Source organism: Primulina tabacum, chromosome 15, assembly GCF_025594145.1.
Source record: "Primulina tabacum isolate GXHZ01 chromosome 15, ASM2559414v2, whole genome shotgun sequence".
NCBI classification, from domain to species: domain Eukaryota; kingdom Viridiplantae; phylum Streptophyta; class Magnoliopsida; order Lamiales; family Gesneriaceae; genus Primulina; species Primulina tabacum.
In genome coordinates, this window is record NC_134564.1 from 26,732,067 (window position 1) to 26,753,836 (window position 21,770).

The following is a 21,770-nucleotide window of genomic DNA, read 5'->3' on the forward strand; positions in this document are numbered from 1 at the left end:
ACAAATTATATATTCGGAATCTTCGTGTCGAGAGCTTCTTTTTGAGGTAAATCTCTTCTAGTTCAGCAGCTCTAAATATGAAAGTGCTGGAATAGCATGTATTTGAAGTCGAGATTCCTATATGTGGTAGAATAACCGACAAGAAACTTGTATTCGAAGTCGGAATTGAATTATGTTATGATTTGGATTTGATATAAATTTTTGAAATTTCAAAAGATATTTGAAACTCATATTATTGATTTTGAATGATGTTATTGATTGAAATAAATATATTATTGATGTAGATAGATTATTATACTGATATCTTCAAGCTACATCAACTGAAACGAAGAATTGATGTATGTTGCGACCTGGTTACATACGACAGGTATCTGTATTATATAATATATGTCGGATTGGTTTGATTGATTGGAATGACAATACGTGTCTATATGCCTTATTTGTTGAGTTTATGTGGCATACATGACATTGTGATTTGAATATCGATGTATAAAGTAAATGTTTTGTTAACACACATCGTTATCGATATATGACATGCACGTTGAGCTATGATCCTTGGATACCCTGATATGATTTGATTGGATTCTGGGGTTTATGAACACAATGCTATGTTTGGTATTACATGACCTTAAAACATAGACATTTGTGGCCCCGATGATTGATTGAGATTTGGGATTTGATGACGCTTTGTCGACGTTATCATACGAGTATCCCTGATTGAGGCCGGTGTGCCAGATCGAGCATTGATTTGATAGCGATTCGTTTGATTCTGACATGTGATCAGTGGATGGGCATTTGACCTGATACCTCCACGACATACATGCATTGCATACCATATATCATTGTTTAGATACTTGTGGTATATATGAAGGTTGTTCCATACGGAGCTTTGCTCTCCCCCAAGGGGGGCTGTTGTTGTCTTTGTGTGTGGACAATGGCAGGTACTCCAGGATATCAGGAGGCCGGAGAGGGTACTTCTGGAGGGAGTCACAGTTTGGGCTGAAGTTTTATGTTTTGTTCCCAATATATATATATATATATATATATATATATATATATATATATATACACGTATACTGGGGCATGTCCCGAAGATATGAGTTGTTTGTATATGATTGGTTTTGATTATGTGTGGGCGAGTTTTATTATATGAGATAAAATACTATTTTAGTATTCAAATAAGATGATTTGGGCTCATGGTAAAGAAAATTTAAACTCGTTTTCCGCTGTAATTAATTAACCCTAATCAGATTGAGTTATAATAACGATTAGGAGCTAAGGGCCCCACACAGGGTGGTGTCAGAGCATAGCTGGGAATGCTCGATTGAGTCTTGTGTACACGTAAATAGGCACAAATGAATTGTGCGTATGTGTTTGATTTATTTGTATTACTTGCTCCTACTTGATTTAGTTTGAGTAAGTTATTGATGAGATTGATTATATGAGATGATGGATTATGAAATTGATGTTGATTTGTGATATTCATCCCTTGATTTGTAGATGGATCACACAAATGAAACTGCGAGTAGCAGTACTGAGAGGATAGTTGGACAATTTGAAGGATTGTCCATGGATTTAGTGATGGCTCGATTACAGGATCTGAAACCACCGAGGTTCTTTGGCACTGAGAGTGCAGAAAGAGCAGAGGCTTGGTTAAAGGATATCGAGCATTTGTTTAATATTGTTGAATATTCCAAGGCTCGGAGACTGAAACTTGCTCTCTATCAGTTGAAAGACCGAGCAAAATCTTGGTGGGAAGCCGCTGAGATTGGACTGAAAGAGGCCGGGATTGAAGTCACATGGGATGTCTTCAAGGCCCAGTTTTTGGAGCAGTATTTTCCTCCTTCCTATTATACTGCCCAAGAGAATGAATTCAATAGTTTGCAGCAGGGAACGATGACTGTTGCAGAGTATGCTTCGAAGTTTTCTACTCTGTTGAAGTATACACCTCACGTAGCTGGGAATGCAAAAGCAAAATATAACAGGTTTGTAAATGGATATCATCCTGCTTTATATACTTTTGTTGTTTCTGGTTTGCCTACGAGCTACGCAGAGGCAGTTGAACGAGCCAAGGCTGGACTCAGGCGAGGAGGTCCACAGTATACTCCTCCACCACCAGTGTCAGCTCAGCAGCCTACTTTGCGTCCGAGAGGTAGGAAGTTCAAGAAGACTGGTTCTGCTTCTTCGTCTTCTTCGAGTTCGAGTGGATCACAGAGAGGGAGTCCTGTGATTGCTTCTTATTGTAGTCATTGTGGAGGCAAACATACTATCGAGCAGTGTTGAGGTATGTTTGGTACTTGTTATCAGTGTGGGCAGGAAGGCCATTTCTCTCGAGTATGTCCAAACAGGGGTACGACTTCGTCTCAACCTCAGCCAGGATTAGAGGTGGCCCCAGCATGATGAGACCTGCTGTTCCTATTCCCTCTTTTCAGCAGTCGAGTGTCCCACGCTATCGAGGACCAGATGGTCAGACTGCTCAAGTTCCTCCTCAAGTTAGAGTGTATGCTATGACGGAGGATCAGGCGAAGGAAGCTCCTGGTAGTGTGATTGCAGGTATTTGCATGCTTTGCGATTATCCTGCACGTATTTTATTTGATACAGAAGCATCTCATTCATTCATATCTCATGCATTTGTTGCATCTCACGGTATTGAGTGTACCCCATTGTATGATACATTATCGATAACCACGCCAGCCGGAAAGATTATTTTTTCTGAGCAAGTTGTGCATAATTGTGTATTGATATATGAAGACAATGTGATATTTCTGAATTTGATTGTCCTTCCATTGCACGACTTTGATTGTATTGTTGGCATGGATATCTTGACGACAAATCGAGCTACTGTTGATTGTTTTCATGGAGTGGTTCGATTTCGACCTTGTTGATGGACCCAAGTGGAATTTTTATGGCAAGGATTCCCAAGCCAAAATTCCATTGGTATTTTTTTTGGAAATGTCTCGATTTTTGACTAGCGGAGATGAGGGTTATCTTATCTACGCTATTGATGTCTCTAAGAAGGATCCTTCTTTATCTGAGATTCCTGTTGCGAAAGAGTTTCCAGATGTATTTCTCGATGAGATTCCTGATTTTTCTCCTCATCGAGAAGTTGAGTTTAGTATTGATCTTGTGACGGGGACTGCTCCCATATCTAAAGCTCCCTATCGCATGGCACCATTGGAATTGAAAGAATTGAAAGAACAATTACAGGACATTCTCGATAAAGGATATATTCGATCGAGTGTATCACCTTGGGGAGCTCCAGTTTTATTTGTTCGAAAGAAAGATGGTACTATGCGAATGTGTATTGATTATAGGCAATTGAATCGGGCTACTGTGAAAAACAAGTACCCACTTCCTCGTATTGATGATTTATTTGATCAGCTTCAGAGTACTTCTTTTTACTCTAAGATTGATCTTCGTTCTGGATATCATCAAGTACGAGTTCGAGATGAAGATGTGCCTAAAACTGCTTTTCGTACCAGGTATGGCCATTATGAATTCTTGGTTATGCCTTTTGGTCTTACGAATGCCCCTGCTGTCTTTATGGATCTAATGAATCGTGTCTTTCGAGATTATCTTGACCGATTCGTTATCGTCTTTATTGATGATATTCTTGTATATTCGAAATCGAAAAAGGCAGCATGCTGAACATTTGAGACTGGTACTTCAAACTCTGCGTACTAGTCATTTATATGCTAAATTGTCTAAATGGGAATTCTGGATGGACAAGGTAGTATTTTTGGGCCACGTCATTTCGAGACATGGCATATCTGTTGATCCTGCGAAGGTCGAAGCTATATTGAATTGGCCAAGACCTACGAATGTTCCTGAGATCCGTAGTTTCATGGGTGTAGCTGGATATTATCGTCGTTTTATTGAAGGATTTTCGAAGATAGCTAAACCTATTACTCAACTGACACAGAAGAATCAGCGATTCATTTGGTCAGATGAATGTGAAGCTAGTTTTCTTGAATTGAAGACGAGATTGACCACAGCACCTGTGCTTACTATTCCCTCAGGTACCGGAGGATTTGTTGTGTGCACAGATGCGTCTGGTAAAGGTTTGGGCTGTGTTCTGATGCAACATGGCAAAGTGGTTGCTTATGCGTCTCGTCAATTGAAATCTCATGAAACACGTTATCATGTTCATGATCTTGAATTGGCCGCCATTGTGTTTGCACTGAAGATTTCGCGCCATTATTTGTATGGAGAGAAGTTTGTTATTTATTCGGACCATAAGAGTCTGAAATATCTCTTTTCTCAATCTGATTTGAATATGAGGCAACGCAGGTGGATGGATCTCCTGAAGGACTTTGATTGTGAGATTCGGTATCACCCTGGATCGGTGAATGTTACTGCGGATGCCCTTAGTCGTAAAGTGCATGATTCTGTTTTAGCTTCTGTTTGTGTCGCCAATGTACATGAAGATATATGTACTTCTGGTTGGACTTTTCACTCGAATTGGAATTCTGTCACTGTCTCAGCATTGCAAATTGAGCCGAACTTGATATTGAAAATACGAAAGGCCCAACGAAGCGATGCTCAGATCCAAAAGTCGAAAGAACTTGTATCTGCAGGACATCAGTCTGGATTTCAGATTTTTTCTGGTGGTTCTTTACGACTTAATGGTCGGCTGGTAGTTCCTGATGATTCTGATTTGAAATCTGCCCTTCTTCGAGAAGCACATTGTAGCAAATACAGTATTCACCCTGGAGGTCGAAAGATGTATTTGACATTGAGACCTCAATTCTGGTGGAAACGTATGAAGAAGGACATTGCTGAATTCATTTCGAAATGTCTTGTCTGCCAGCAAGTGAAAGACTGGAGAATGAAACCTGGATGATTGCTCCATAGTCTTGAAATCCCGAAATGGAATTGGGAACATATTGCTATGGATTTCATGACTCATTTATCTCGTTCGCCCAAGGGCTGTGATGCTATTTGGGTTATTATTGATCGGCTTCGAAATCTGCACATTTTATTCCGTATGAGCGGACTTATACTTATAAGAGAATGGCCGTTTATACATCGAGAATATTGTGAGACTGCACGGTGTGCCAGTCTCAATTGTATCTGATCGTGATCCCAGGTTTGCTTCTAAATTCTGGGGTAGTTTCCAAGAAGGGATGGGTACGCGTTTGGATATGAGTACTGCCTATCATCCTCAAACCTATGGCCAGACTGAGCGTACAATTCAAACATTAGAAGATATGTTACGTGCTATTGTGATGGATTTCAGAATGGGATGGCAAGATGCCTTACCATTGGTAGAATTTTCTTATAATAATAGCTTCCGAACGAGCATTGGTATGGCACCTTTTGAAGCCTTATACGGGAGACGATGTAGGTCACCGTTATTCTGGGATGAAATTGGTGAAAGACAATTGAGTGGACCTGAAATGATACAAGAAATGAATAATAAGGTTCAGTTGATTCGACAGCGAATAAAAGCTGCTCAGGATCGTCAAACGAGTTATGCGAATAAACGAAGATGACCCTTGGAATTCCAAAAAGGTGACAAAGTGTTTTTGAAAATATCTCCCTTTAGAGGCACTGTTTGATTTGGCATGCGAGGGAAGTTATCACCTCGATATGTTGGTCCATACGAGATTCTTGATCGAGTTGGGGATCTTGCTTATCGACTGGCATTGCCACCATCTTTATCTGCCATTCACGATGTATTTCATGTTTCTATGCTGAGAAAGTATGAACCAGATCCATCACATGTACTTGCACCTGATGAGGTTGAACTTGATCCTTCTCTTTCCTATGTCGAACAACCTGTTCGTATTATGGATCGAAAGGAGAAGATATTACGTAACAAATCGATTCCGCTAGTTCGAGTACAATGGACACGACATGGTGTTGAAGAATCGACATGGGAGTTGGAAAGCAAAATGCGAGATGCATATCCACATTTATTTGATTCTATTCCATCTGCTCCATTGTATTCAATGTATACTGATCCGTTTACTGATTTTAGTTTTGATATGTACTATAACTGGTGACATATATATGTTTACCAATGTTATGTATATAGAGATGTTTGAGATTTCGAGGACGAAATCTTTTAAGTGGGGGAGAAATGTAAGGACCGTGTATCGTATTATCGTAAATTCTATGTTGATTATCGATAATTTATGAAATTGTCATGTGATTATGTATATGAGGTATATCATGACAATGGGAAATGAGAAATAAATGTTGATAATGAAATATCGTACTAGATATTGATTAATTAACAGAATTGAATTTATAAGAGCTTGAGTGGAGAAGCCAGACGCCGATACAATACAAGGCCAATAGGTTGGACAGAACCTCTGGCGCCCGAGCGGTAGAAAATGACCGCCCGAGCGCCGGTGTATAACAAATTAGATCTCGGACAGAAGTGTTGGCGCTCGAGCGCGATATTTTACCGCCCGAGCGCATCACAAACATCACTCGGGGGCAGAACATCTCGCGCTCGGGCGCGAGAATTCTACCGTCCGAGCGCGGTGCAAGTGACACTCGGGGGCAGAACATCTCGCGCTCGGGCGCGAGAATTCTACCGCCCGAGCGCGAGAGCGGTGGAGATAAAAATCAGAATTTCGTTTGCTTCTTTCTTCATTTCCTTACAGTAGTTTCGAGAAAGAGAAAGAGAAAGAGAACTCGATTTCTTTCGTCTGAATCGATTTCGAAACTTTGTCCAAACGCGAAACTAATTATATATTCGAAATCTTCGCGTTGAGAGCTTCCTTTTGAGGTAAATCTCTTCTAGTTCAGCAGCTCTAAATATGAAAGTGCTGGAATAGCATGTATTTGAAGTCGAGATTCCTATATGTGGTAGAATAACCGACAAGAAACTTGTATTCGAAGTCAGAATTGAATTATGTTATGATTTGGATTTGATATGAATTTTTGAAGTTTCAAAAGATATTGAAACTCATATTATTGATTTTGAATGATGTTATTGATTGAAATGAATATATTATTGATGTAGATAGATTATTATACTGATATCTTCATGCTACATCAACTGGAACGAAGAATCGAGGTATGTTGCGACCGGGTAACATACGACATGTATCTGTATTATATGATATATGTCGGATTGGTTTGATTGATTGGAATGAGAATACGTGTCTATATGCCTTATTTGTTGAGTTTATGTGGCATACATGACATTATGATTTGAATATCGATGTATAAAGTAAACGTTTTGTTAACACACATCGTTTGATGCATACATCGATACATGACATGCACGTTGAGCTATGATCCTTGGATACCCTGATATGATTTGATTGGATTCTGGGGTTTGTGAACACAATGCTATGTTTGGTATTACATGACCCTTAAAACATAGACATTTGTGGCTCCGATGATTGATTGAAATTTGGGATTTGATGACGCTTTGTCGACGTTATCATACGAGTATCCCTGATTGAGGCCGATGTGCCAGCTCGAGCATTGATTTGATAACGATTCGTTTGATTCTGACATGTGCTCCGTGGATGGGCATTTGACCTGATACCTCCACGACATACATGCATTGCATACCATATATTATTGTTTAGATACTTGTGGTATATATGATGGTTGTTCCATACGGAGCTTTGCTCACCCCCAAGGGGAGCTGTTGTTGTCTTTATGTGTGGACAATGGCAGGTACTCCAGGATATCAGGAGGCCGGAGAGGGTACTTCTGGAGGGAGTCACAGTTTGGGCTGAGGTTTTATGTTTTGTTCCCAGTATATATATATGTATATATATACCGGGGCATGTCCCGAAGATATGAGTTGTTTGTATATAATTGGTTTTGATTATGTGTGGGAGAGTTTTATGATATGAGATAAAAAACTATTTTAGTACTCAAATAAGATGATTTGGGCTCATGGTAAAGAAAATTTAAACTCGTTTTCCGCTGTAATTAATTAACCCTAATCAAATTGTGTTATAATAACGATTAGGAGCTAAGGGCCCCACAGTGGATTAGCGTGTTTTTCTAGAGAAAGGACAACGGTTTTAGTGAACCGTTGTTAAAATAGCGACGGTTGTAAATTGCGACGGTTTTACTAAACCGTCGCAACTTTTAAATTAGCGACGGTTTAACAACAATCGTCGACTTAGCGACGGTTTTTTTCAAAATTTGCGATGGTTTTATTAAAATCATCGCAAAGTTTAAAATAGCGACGGTTTTGTATTTTACTAAACGTCTCTAATAGCAACGATTTTGGCTTAAATAGCGACGGTTTAGTAAAAAACCGTCGCTAAACCGTCGCAAATTTTTCTATAAATACACGCATTTTCAGTCCATTTTCCTCCATACCTTCAACATCTACCATACATTTTCCTCTCTTGAACGGTTTTAGTTTCGATTTATGTAAGTTTTTTCGCTTCAATTCTTTTTAAATTTTTAAGTGTTAGTTATGATTATGAATTTTATTAGCTTAGGAAGATATTAAGTTCTTTTTGTTAGATTTATTAAATTATAAAAGTATTTTTTTTTATTTTACTTAAAAAATTAGCGACGAATTATGTGTGTTAAGTAGCGACGGTGTTTTTCTACTTAGCGATGGTTTTTGAATAAACCATCCCTAATTAACGACGGTGTTGTTTCAAACCGACGCTAATTAGCGATGGTATAAATTAAACTGTCGCTAATTAGCAACGGTTTATTCAAAAATCGTCGCTAAAATTAACGACAATTTAGACATAATCCGTCGCTAATTAGCGACGGTTTTTACCATCGTTAATTTCAAAAATCGTCGCTAATCAGAGCTACTACAACGGTTCAAAACCATTGTCGTAGAACACACTTTCAACAACACTGTCAATTACAACAGTTGTAACAGTGCCTACGACAACGGATTTAATCCGTTGTCGTATAGCGTTTTTCTTGTAGTGATGGCTCGTGAATAGGACCCCCACGAGCCCAACCCCTTGCCTAGAAAGCCCCTACACAACCCCTTTTCTATTTTCTTCCAAAACCATGCCCTAGCCCCATGGAAACCCTAGGTTTTGTGCAGCCCAATTTCCCTTCTTTTCCAGCCTTGTACAGCCCCATCTAAGACCCCTTAACAGCCCCTAAATCAAGCCCATATCATCCCTAACCTAGCAGCCCCTTGTACAACATCAATATCATGAGCTTCATGTCCAGAAATTCAAGTTTTCCCATGAATATAAAACAAAAACGAAAATAATAAAAAGGATATCAGGTTTTTCATGCAAACATGTATATTCACATGTATTATGGAGAAGGAATAAGGCGTGCCTTTGCATGATTCACGCACAAATATTCAAGTCTTGATGCGAGGGCACGTTGCCGGAGCGACGGGGAAGACCTTGCTACATTTTTGCCCTTCAAACATGTAGGTGTGTGCGTGTGTTGCTAGGGAAGAAAAGACTAGGTTTTATTGGTGTTATGTGCGAGTTTATGTAGATATTTAGGATTTGGAAGTCATGCATGTTTTAGATATAAATATTTATGACTCGAAATATAAAACACCTCAAAAGACACCATTTTCAAACATTAAATATAATTATACCATATATTAAATAATTAAAAATAATCATTTAATAAAAAAATATTTTTCTTTTTCAGTTCCCGGTCTCCGTTCCTCGGTCGCGTCTCGAATAGTGCTTGAAAACACGTTTTTATGCATTCCAATATAAATCCATATTTTTAACATGTTAACATTCCTGCCACTTTTACTTAATGCAATTAGAATAATTTTATTAGGTATTTTTCATTTTTCTTATATTTGCATGAAGTTGGATTACGTTATCGCAATTTAGACATTACGATTCTAGTTCCAATAACATGTAGGTTGGCTGGTTGGAGAACTAGATGTCAAACCTTGCTTCTCTCAAACTCTTTATATTCTTCCTTCATTGCATATATTTACTTAGAATCTCCTAAGACCTCATGAATTTTCATAAAATACATGAACTCATCTATCATTTGTTTTTTAGTTCTAAGAGGAGCGATTGGATTACCTGTGACAAGCTAGAGTTGATGATTCTTATTCCACCGGAGGCTTGGTATAATGAATTTTGATTTGGTTGTTGAATTGATGGATCTTCATTATTTCCAGCTTCATCCTCATCTTGATGAATTTCGGGCTAGTGATCAATCACCGACTTGACTTCTTTAGCGGTCTAATTTTGTGCAGATTCATCATATCGCTGGACTTGTTTCAGGGACGATTCTAGCCATTCTTCCTAAATTCATCTCATGATCATTGTTAGAATCAAAGTTAGTAGCATCCAATCTATTAATTAAATAACGTATGTTGCTGCTATCACTATTATCATGACAATGGAAGATTCTTCAGAACCCACATGCACAGATTCTTCAACGGTTGGACTTCTATAATTATAAACTCCATAAACTTTACAAACCGAAGAATAACCTAATAACACACCCACATTAGATTTATCATAAAAATTGGTTAGACATGTTTTACCATTGATACCCCATGACTAGGCACATCAAGATTAGGCCCAATCCAGATTCAGGACCCCCGGCCCAGTGATACCCCATGACTAGGCCCACCGAGATTAAACCCAATCCATATTCTGGACCCCGACCCATCCCGCCCAGGTACGCTCCCATAAATACCAGGTTTGAGCCTCCAATTCTTTCATTCACTATATTGACTTTCAGCAGCATCCTTAGCTATATCTCATTATATTCTCAGTCTCTAACTTGAGCGTTGGAGAGGTTAGCCGGGACACCCTCCCGCCCCCCTTCTAACGGTCTCCTACGTGATTTCAGGCCTAGAGGTAAATTCGAGGTCTGCATTCGAACTGCTATCACCTACTGGAACCGAACCCTAAAGTTTCAGTGAGTATCAACCGTCATTGTGAATGAAACACATATAACCAAATATGCGAAAATATGATATTTATGGTCGTTTACCTGTCTAGATCTCATAGGGAGTCTTTATATTATTCTTGCTAATCATTGAAGCAGGATCAGGAACGAAAAATCTCTTTATGATAAACAGATTGACATGATCGATTTAGCAGAAAATCATTGAGCTACAATAGCTCGTTTTTTGAAATATTGAACACCGATTAATTAAATCAAGTTTGGTTTTTAAACCAAGTGGAAGACACTCGAAATAATCCTTCGTAGAAACCGATTAAATATTTTGTAAACCATTTAAAATATATGCAAGTTGAATGAGTAAAAATATTTTGGTTGAAGCATTTTATCAAACACTTTGTATGCAATATTTTGGTATATGAAGAACACATAAAATGCTTCAACAATGCATCTTTAAAAACAATGAAAATGATAAGTAAATGCAATAAACAAATAGACACGAATTTGTTTATGGATGTTCGGAGACTTCAAATGCTCCTACGTCACCCTTTCTTCCCATTGGTAAAGATCCACTAGAAGACTTTGATTTATACAATACCTTGTACAAACCCATTTCAACTTAGGACTTGTCTCTTGCCTAATTAAAACTTCTAGCACTCAAGATTGCAGGCTGTACCTCACAATCAGCATATTGTTTAATGTCTCATATGCAAAGACTACCTACACAAGTTTATTGTCTTTGTGCAAGACTCACTCAACTAATCTTTGAAGTTCAACTCTCTTGTATATGTGTGCGTGATTGTGTGTGAGAAATTTATCATTTACAGTATACATCTCAAATTTATCTTCACACAAGGGCTTGTGCTCTCAACTAGCTGATTTCTTCATGCTAACTGCACATGCTTTGAATCCACTTCAAAAGCTCTTGTTGGATCTTCTAGATGTTGTATTTATAGGCTCAACAATGTCATATACATTAGATATAAGAATATGACCGTTTGGAAAGTTTCTGTACTGTTTCTGAAATTGCAACGGTCAAATTCGCCTTTTGGGCACATACTTGAATTAACTTGACCGACTTATTAGTGTGCATATCCAAAAGAGTACGAGCTTGTGCATAAATCGGTGATGTTTTGTGATGTGTTCTCTCTCACCTCAAATATTGTTTAGGACGTTCATCCTTACCATTCAGTCTATATCTCTTTTGAACATGTCTACATTTGTGGTAACGGTTAGAATTTTCCTTCACAAAGTGATGTCCGGTTGTACTTGTTTTTCTGCGAGACAAGTTCGAGCCGTTGTGAACGATTTGGCTTTGTCTACTTTTTAACCATGTCCGGTTAGACTTAGAACTTTGTGGTTCGATATAGCCTAAACCACGGTGCTTGCCCTTGTTCTCAAAATTTACATTCTGGATAGGTTGAACTATAAGGTGATCATGTTCATTTATCGTGCTAGATCTGAAAACTTTATCATTTTAAACTTGTCTTTGTCTAGACATGAATGAATTTTTACTCCAGATGTATTACACTCATTGTTGTCAAACCCTATCCCAATTCTATCACTGCTGATATTTTCAACTCATGCTTACTCTCAATAAAGGTAGAAAACTCGTTTCAAGAATTAACTAGAAGTGTCAACTGTTTATTTTCATTTAAAGTTGCTTGGAACATTCTTCGAATATCATTATTTTCAGCCGCTAGCAGACTAACTTTTACTTTCAGATTGTCAACTTCCTTTCACTGCGAGCATATAGAGTTGGTAGACTTATCTGTTAGCTTTTTATCGTTTGCCTTGGCTTCATCAAATAATTGCTAGAGTCTTTTAAACTCATTTACCATATCATGCAGTACCATGACAAGATCCTCTTGTGTAAATTCATTAGAATCAAAATGAAATATCATGTCACTGGTAGTTTCTCGCTCAATTTATGTGGTCTCCAGCTCGATATTTGCCATGAAACATTGGAACTTCTCATCATCACTCTCGATGGTAGATGTTTCTGAACTTGATCGTTCTGGGTTTGAGTAGGCTCATATGGTTTTTTCCTCAGCAAAAAAGTGCTATTTGATATCTCTTCTTCTTGAAAAATCTTTTGCTATCTTTGGACCGTCTCTTGTCGAGTGGCTTCATAACGTTCTTATTTGGCTTGTTGCAATTTGCAACGAAATGGACTTTATTTCCACAATTAAAACAATCTTGATCATCATCTTGTTCCTTCTTGTTATAATAATTTATTTGTATTGATTTTTCTTGAGAAATTTGCCAAATTTCTTAACAAATAAGGAAATAGCCTCATTGCTTATCTGATCAGCAGATTTTTTGCTAATCTTCTTCATTGGCTGTTGAAATTGGAGTTGTGACGACTATAGCTTTGGCTGATTGTGAAGTGGATGTCTCCTCTTCTGTCCAGATCATCAGCTCAAACTCATAGGCTTTAAGATCAGCAAACAAGTCGTTCAGCTCGAGTTTGTTGAGATCCTTGGACTTCATCATAGCCACCGTCTTTACATCTCATTATCTGGGAAGTGCTCTCATAACCTTCAACGCAATTTCACAGTTATAATATTCTTTACCAAGAGAAGTTAGTTCAATAATGATACTACTAAACCGTTCATCAAACTCACTAAGAGTCTCGTCTGGCTTCATCTTGGTATTATCAAATTTCTTGATTGACACAGTCAGCTGTTTCTTTTTTTTTTTTTATTGTTGCCTCGTAAAGTTGGGTCAGCTTCTCTAGATTTCTTTGGTTGTTGTACAGTTCTTTATCTTACTAGACATGATCTTGTCTAAGGTCTTGTAAACAATGTCGTTGGCCATGTTGTCAAAGTGTGCTTTCTTCTTGTCATCGACAGTCCATTATGATCGGTGCTTCTCGACCATTTGTAGTGCCCTCTCGGTCACTGCAACTGCTGTATTTGCTTTTAAGATCTTTATCGGACCGTCAATGATGATATACACATGCCATCATCTCGAGCTACTAAACGTGTCTACATTCAAATTTTCCAATTGTCGCTGTCTTCTTTGAAAAACATTGGAATCTTGTTTAAAGATGTCATTTTAAAATATAGTTATCAAAGTTTGAGAAAAACCTTCTTTGATATCACTTGTTTAGATTTGATCAGAGTTTATAGGGGTAAAAAAAACTATTTTAAAAAATTTCTAAATTTTAAACCGTTTTAATAGTTTTTAGGTCGTTCAGAAATATGTTTGAACAGTTAGATTTGTTGGATCACTAAAAAGTGAGCAAGTGTGGAACGATCTGGCTTGATTAGTGATAAATTATATTTGTCAGTTTAACAAAAAACGACTTAAAATATGATTGTCAAAAATGTAAAGTGCTTGATAAATAATACAAGTATTTTTATGAATGACATGAGATAAAATTTCTATGTCACTCCTTCTTTCACTTAGGAATGTTTCTACTAAAAGACTATGTTTTTACAACATCTTGTAACAAACTCATTTCAGTTAAAACTTAACACTGCCTAAACTGAAATTCTTAGTGATCACTTTACAAATATGGATGTTTAAAAACCCTTGGTTTAACAAACAACAATAAAAAAACCCAACGGTCGGTTTGACAGCTTGAGTTGTTGGTGTAGCACAAAATGATCCTTGATGATCTGATATAAACTGATAAGAGTGTGCTAAGTGATCAGTTTGAGATCGAAAGTTTAAATGTGCTCAAAGATCTTGAAAAATGTAGGCTAGAGAATAATTCAGTTTTTGTATTTATAGTTGAAAAGTTCCAACGATAGGATTTGCTTTTCAATGATCATTTGTACTATCACTCGACATAATAGACATGTCACTTTCAGTCGTTGTATGTATCATTAAATTTTCATTTAATGTTCTTTATGCTTTTGATACTTTAAGCTCTAGTTTTTATAAAGCTGACACACCATATCTGAAATAGATACATTTATGTCATTCGAGAGTTGGTCTGCTACTGTGTAATAATTTAGATAGGGCAGACATTGAAAGGCTTAACTTTCAGTATCCTATTTGAAACAACTCATTTCTAATTAGTGGTTGTGCGGTTGGATCTTCAAAAATTTGAACACGTGTCCTACCAGTCAGTTTGACAAATGATAGCTTGCAGCTGGAGTTCAGACATTATGCGGCTTGACTTCTTGCCAAAATGGATAGATCTTCTGATTCTCTTGTCTGAAAGGTCTGAGCTGATCTAGCGGTTTGAAAACTTGAAAATAGAATAGAATAACGATTGGATCTGAAAGAGCTCGATGTGTTATTTAGTCAATCATCATGGTAATAAAAATATTCTAACACAAATTTTAGTAATAAATGCATAAATTTTCATGTTATAAAAATATAAGTTTGAAAGTTACAAATTGCTTGTACGAAAACTTGTGTTGGGTTAGACGTTCTCTCAAGTCTCAACACAAATAAATGAAAGGTACGTACAAAAACAAATTTTTATTTCAATGTCTTTTAAATTTTTGTTTAAAAATTTATATTTTTAGATATTTATTTTTAAAAAAAAATTAAGAGTTAAATTTATTTAAAAATTTAAAAAATAATTTGAAATTTTGTTATAAAAATATATTTTGTTCTCACTTTTTCCCATTTTGCGCTTTCTCACGCTTTTTACGCGATTAATATGATCAACCAAAAAGTTGATATTTTCTACATGTTTCTGTCTAAAGCAAAGTTTATTTTTTTAATCATGTTTAGCACTTAATCGCACCACACTTAATCACGCTCAAGCATAAAACTGATAATATCGTAACTAAATAAAATACTTTAAAAAAAAAAACAAAAACAAAAACATTCATTGCATCACACTCGGTTGCTAGTATTTTGAAAAAATGAGGGTTATTTTTTTTTATTTTTTATTTTTGAAATAAAAAATGAGGGTTATTAAGACAACGAAAAAACCAACCCATTACTTTCTTAAAAGGAAAGAAACACACCATCACTCGAATTGTTATTAAATAAGTCTATTTTTGTAGGTTTAAACTTTCCAGATGAACCTTTCATAAATTCCTTAAAAATTTTGAACTGGCCGATCGATCATATATTATTATATTTTAAAGTGACCCTAAATTTGCTATTCTTAAAAAAAAAAAAAATGGAGCTAGAACGGGAATATGAAGATAAACGAGTCTTTTTTGCATTCACCTCCCTTTATTTGGTGTGTTTGACACTCTCCCTAATCAAATGCAAAAATAATACCATGCAAAATGAGGTAAATGCCAAATAAATCAAGTAATGAGAAAGTAAACACAAAATACCTTGTATACAGACATAGATTCATGTTATTACCAAACATATACTGTTAATTAGATCTTAAAGTTTACCTTTGGTCCAAAAGATTGCCCAAAATCGCGTGTGCACCATTTGTAACATTGAAGTGAAAGTCGAAAAAATATAAACGGCAAACTTCTCCAAGATAAATCAACAATATAGCATCGAATCGACACGAAAGAGGGGACTACCGCAGTACCACCCCGATACAATCATGCTAATAAATTACTGGTTGGTCCGTATGATGCTGATGAACTTGTAATATGAGAATAATAATTTTTTTTAACACAACGGGGTTAGGAGGATTTCTATTTAATCATAAATGACATGATAATAATAAATTTAAAGATATGGTTAACTGAAGAATGTACAAGTACAATTATTTTACAACTCGAGATATTTAAAGGACGTGAAAACAATTAATGTCTTATCATTCATGCTAATTGGTTCGACAAATTATACAATGTGTATTTGCAACAAATAAAATCATAAATCATGATTTTGAAGGTCATATATTTCAATGTAGTTTTACATTTGTTTCATGTAACATTGTAAGGATTTAAGTTCACTTGATATATCCATAAAACTACAAATACGATGCTGAAATAGATGATCTTCAAACGTAATACAGTACATTTTACAGATTCACCACTTTCACAGATATGATGAATGCGTGATAAAGTAAACTATCGTGATTATCAGATAAAGTGCTTTATCTAGATTCTGATACTTTCACTGGTTATAAGAACAACAAATTATATTTGTATGACCCGAGAATCGTGAAAGAACTTACCGAAGCAGCAATCAGTGAAAGTACTTAACGAAACAGTAATCAGAGGATCAAACCTTGTACCGGAGCAGGTTTGGAAGGAGGATGCTCTCCCGAATCAGAGGCTTTGGGAGACTCGGATAAATGAATCTGCGCATACTCATCCACCATTCTTCTTCTCTGCTCATCTTCAGCTGTCACCACTTTCTCCTTTGTTTTTTGTCCTACATCCCCAGCTGCTTTTGTGACTCTGTTAAAGGCACCTGTCACCCATGTAGCACCCGTAAGTACGTACCGGTTCTTCATAATAGCAGATCCAGCATTACTAACTGTTTGCTCGGCAGCGGCGAATGCAGATTTTGCTTTCTCAGAAACCTGGAGTTTTTCATCTACTTCGCGAACTTTATCATTCACAATTGAAGTACCCATATTAATCTTCTCAGACAGCCCAAGTTTTTTATCAAATGAAACAACTTTAGCAGTTGCCGTAGAAGTCAATTGGTGCTTCTCATCAAAAGACTTTGCTCTGCTAACGGATTCTTTGCCTAAGATGTAACCCTTTGCAAGCATGGTAGTCACAACATCTTCTGCCTTCTTCAAAGCAGCTTCAGCTCCAGCTTCAGTTTTTTTACTAGATGTCTGCTAATTGAAGGTAGTATTTGCTTAGAGTACTTTCCATAACTCATAAACATAAAGTAGATAAAGATTTCATTACGTTAAGTGGTGCAGAAGCTGCAGGAGGAAGTTTGTAATCTGGATCCAGGATAACAGTCACAATCGTATCAATGATGGTCGCCCCCTGAAAGTAATTTGAAGAAAATTATCACATAAATCGTTCAAGTTCTATACGGAAGAAATTCATAGAATCACTTGTCCTTTACCTTTGAGATACATATTGATTTTAACATATCTTTAGGAGAAATCCACTATTAAACAGCAAAAATATTACATTTTTTGCAAAATGAAAATATATAATAGTAAAGGCAATAACTAGAATTGAGCTAACCACCATCGTACTTGGTTACTATCAAATTATGAAGCTCAAAGAGAGAATCGTAAAAATGACAGTTCTAGGGAATCCTTGTGGGTCGATGCTTGGCAGGTTGACTTCGCAATCCTTTAACATTAAGAAATGAAGTATGTGACGTTGGAAAAAATAAACAAACTCCCTTCAAATGGTTCTCATTGATCTGAAATTGGAGTATGATGAGGCCAAAGGGAAGCATTTCATGAATGAGATTCTGGAAAAAAGTTACAAGGAAGAAAAACCAGGAATCAAATTACAGATCTCAAGTTAAATAGCATATTTGTGATCCCCCTGATGACAGTTTTTGGGTTTAATACTTGAAAACAAGTAAAATTCCTTCTGACCAAAACATAGATCTCTTCACGTTCTCAAAGCTAACATACGTGAACGCGATGTTCTAAAATTTGGCCTAAAGGCCGGCCGACTGCACCGAAAAAGTGCTAGTCGGCCAGCCTAGGTGGCAAGAATGCCTAGGCAGCCTTAGGCGGCCCACAGATTTTTTCTTTTTTTTTTTGGGCATTTTTTTGGGTTTTCTTTTTTTTTTTGAATAGTTTTTTGGCAATTAAAAAAATAAGAAGTAATTTTTTTTATAGGTTATAAACCAAAGTCCAACAAAAAAAATGTGATTTTTTGGCTTACCCTAACATACCAAACTTGATATTATTTTTTTGATACTGTGGAATCTACCTAACAACGCTTAGTCCCCGTCTAGACGGCCTAGGCGCTGTTCTGGCATCTGACTAGGGCCTACCGAATTTTAAACCTTGCGTGAACATAGTTTCTCTAGTCAAGGCATTGTTGGAACAAGAGCACCTAAAGAAACAAAAGTGCCTATTTCTATTTATGTAGAATGAAAATCTTTTGAATATGAAGCACGCCCACAGCTAAATTAGCATTATATTGTCATTCACTAATGTATGTCTCTATGTTAGTGGAATCTCTTATGGCACTCTGATCCATATATACCATTGAAGTATGCCATCTGTCATAAAACATATACATTTCACCCGCTACTAAACTTGACTGGTAATAAGTTTCAAGTATTTTTCACTTGATCGGTACCGAATAAGAACGACAGACCAAGGAAAAAATGTAAAAAAAATGAAAACAAGGAATAAACCCCTAATTACTTTCCATATTTAGTGCTCAGGCAATTGATTAAGAATATCCACATCAGATATCCTAAAATAATATTTTACCCTAAATTTTATATTTTACATAAAAAAAAATTCGCATCAACTGCCCCACCCATTCCTTAAATTTAGATTTCATGAGCACTACTTCGCTAAATTTAGGGAATGAAATCCATTTCCTAACCATTAAAATATTATTTCTCAAGAAATTGAGGAGAGATAAAAAATAATGAAAAGTAAAGATATGGTAAATTATGCGGAAGTTGATGTGTTGTGTAGAAAAAAAGTGGAAAAAAAAATTTAATAAAGTAGCTCTTTCACCCCCCAACTTCAAGATTTTGGATAATCTGATGTGGATGGTCTAAGATTGAAATCAAGAGTCAAATAAGGACTTAAAGAGATCACCGAAAGAAGAATTGCAGTCTCTGCTCCCTGGGTGTCCTTAAAGGTAACAAATGCAATTTGTGAGCGTTCTGTATCACTGCATATGCATAAAACCTGATTAACCTCAATATTAGCAAAGGCAGACTTCAAAATACATGCTAATCAGTTTATACAAGTACTATAAGAAGAAAAACTTAACAACTTCATGTTAACCTTTGCATATCAACATATTCAATATCTCCAGAGAAAGAAAAGAACTCTTTAACATCACGCTCAGATGCCCTTAAAGAGAGATTGCTGACCTTGACAGTTGTTACCTACGACAGAGAGTGAAGCAAGCACTATAAATTTGAACATGCTTTTAAGATATTTTCAAGACTTTCAAAAGAAGAAATCTACTATACTGGAACGGCATGCTGTAACCATATTGCCACTATAAGTGAGATCAAATTCAAACGATTTTCACTTGTTCCATAGTAATGGAAAATTTCACACAACAAGCACGCAAAAGGGCAGTTGATCACAGTTAGATGAATTATTCTTCATGCTATCTTCATCGAGAATTTGGGAAAAATGATGTAAGAGTAACAATATATATGTTCTTCTGCATCTTATGCAGAACAAGTGTTAGTATATCATACGTACATGCAAGCACTTCGAACGACAATTAATACAAATGAATATGAGCACTAATCAACTAAAAGAAATCTTGATGTCAACTTTCATGTTGTAGGATGCTTTTCCAACATCTAGCATAAATTTTGAAAGCCGAAGTGTGACTACATTCATTATAATTCTCTTTGTTAGATGCCTAAAAAGCTGTGAGTAACAAAACAGAACGAGGATGGTCCTCCGGATCTGAATAAGAGCCTAAAACGTCTTAAATTAACTAAACTCGTGTCAATTTAGCTTAGCCAACCAACTTATGGCTAACCACACTATATTTGTCAGCATGTCAAAATTTATTCGAAGTGCTTATCACCATGAAGCGTTCAAACTTCTGCTACGAACATTGATGATAGATCCAGTGAAAAGCCTTAATCTTCACATTCAAGCCATTTGACCAACAAAATCCAGGAAAAATGACCATTTATACAATATAACACTATACTGTTACTAGTCTCTATGATGGGTAACAGACAGATGCTAGAAGAAGCAAGCAGATCAGTTGCTAAAGAAATATCCAATCAGTTCTATTTTTGCCATAAAATTTTCTAACTCCAAAGCCCTGAAACGTGAACTCGTTCAACACCTAACAGCTTATAATAATTGAATCTTGAAAGCTATCACACAGCAACCAAAGATGATAACAGTCTCGATCAATATCACAGCCCATAATGATCGAAGGTGAAATGGTTACAGCAAAATCCGCTGGTTTCATCCAGATGAAAGCATATCCCCAAATTTCCACTCTTTTACATTCCGTACAATGTATTCATAATTGCACTCATCCTCATAATGCAGACTACATCCATACAAAATTAAATCCAACACCTGAAGAAAAAATCTACATAATTTCCACATTCAAAATTCATCGAATCCCGAGGGAGGTACAGCGCACATAGGAATTCACTACAACCAACAAAATTTCACAAATGAATCCTACTCAAAACACATAGATACATCACAACGCTAACAAATACCAAACTAGAAACACAAAATTGTAGAGAAATAAATAATAGATCGTGAAAAAACGAAGGAAACTTAATGCGCCACTCACCGGCATGATAGCAGTTTTGTCCGTGTATTGACGAGAATGAACAACGAGCTGAAAGCCTGAAAAATCTACAATGATTTCGAAAACCAAAAGCGTTGACGACTTGTATAAATAAGATTTTTCTTCGATTAAAATTCTATTTGCTTTCCTAAAAAAATATGCACTCCAGATTTTAGGGGCGCGTGCTGCGCACGTTTCTTTAATCTCTCAATTAAAATACCATCAATACATCGTTACAGTAATTACTGTTGTGAAAAAGTAAAAATTTATGGTAAAAAGTAAAAATCTCAAACTCTCAAAATTTACCAAACTACACACTTTATAATATTTTTCTCTCTACTCAATTGTGATTTTCTTCACAAATGAGAGATCTATTTATAGGAAATCTTTACAAATAATCCAAAAATAAAATACATCATTACCTACATCATCACACACTAATTTTCAATATTTACAACTCTTATTTTCAACATTCAAATATTCAACATTCAAATATTCAATACTCACATTTTAAATATATTTTTCAACACTCCCCCTTGTGATGATGATCATAATGATTGTCTTCATTACGTGTTTTTATACTGCCTCGTTAAAAACCTTACTAGGAAAAACCCATTGGGATAAAAACCATAGTAAGGGAAAAAGAGTGCAGTCACG

General features: G+C 36.3%; 1 protein-coding gene across 1 annotated transcript; it reads right to left on the reverse strand.

Annotated features, from left to right (window-relative positions):
* Window positions 1–16,664: 16,664 nt before the first annotated feature.
* On the reverse strand, window positions 16,665–21,332 carry LOC142526900 (binding partner of ACD11 1-like). Its single transcript, XM_075631553.1, has 5 exons — window positions 21,117–21,332; window positions 19,610–19,713; window positions 19,418–19,493; window positions 17,568–17,651; window positions 16,665–17,491 (listed from the first exon to the last, which is right to left on the reverse strand). Exons 1-5 carry the CDS (start codon window positions 21,120–21,122, stop codon window positions 16,916–16,918), a joined length of 846 nt encoding a protein of 281 aa, XP_075487668.1. The 5' UTR covers window positions 21,123–21,332; the 3' UTR covers window positions 16,665–16,915.
* Between the last annotated feature and the right edge of the window lie 438 nt (window positions 21,333–21,770).

What these genes read in the sequence shown, in the direction of transcription:
- LOC142526900 (XM_075631553.1), bottom strand. An exon ending in GAATATGTTGATATGCAAAG is followed by an intron (nt 19,494 to 19,609) that starts GTTAACATGAAG and finishes ATGCATATGCAG; the next exon opens with TGATACAGAACGCTCACAAA. An exon ending in CAGCTTCTGCACCACTTAAC is followed by an intron (nt 17,492 to 17,567) that starts GTAATGAAATCT and finishes TTCAATTAGCAG; the next exon opens with ACATCTAGTAAAAAAACTGA.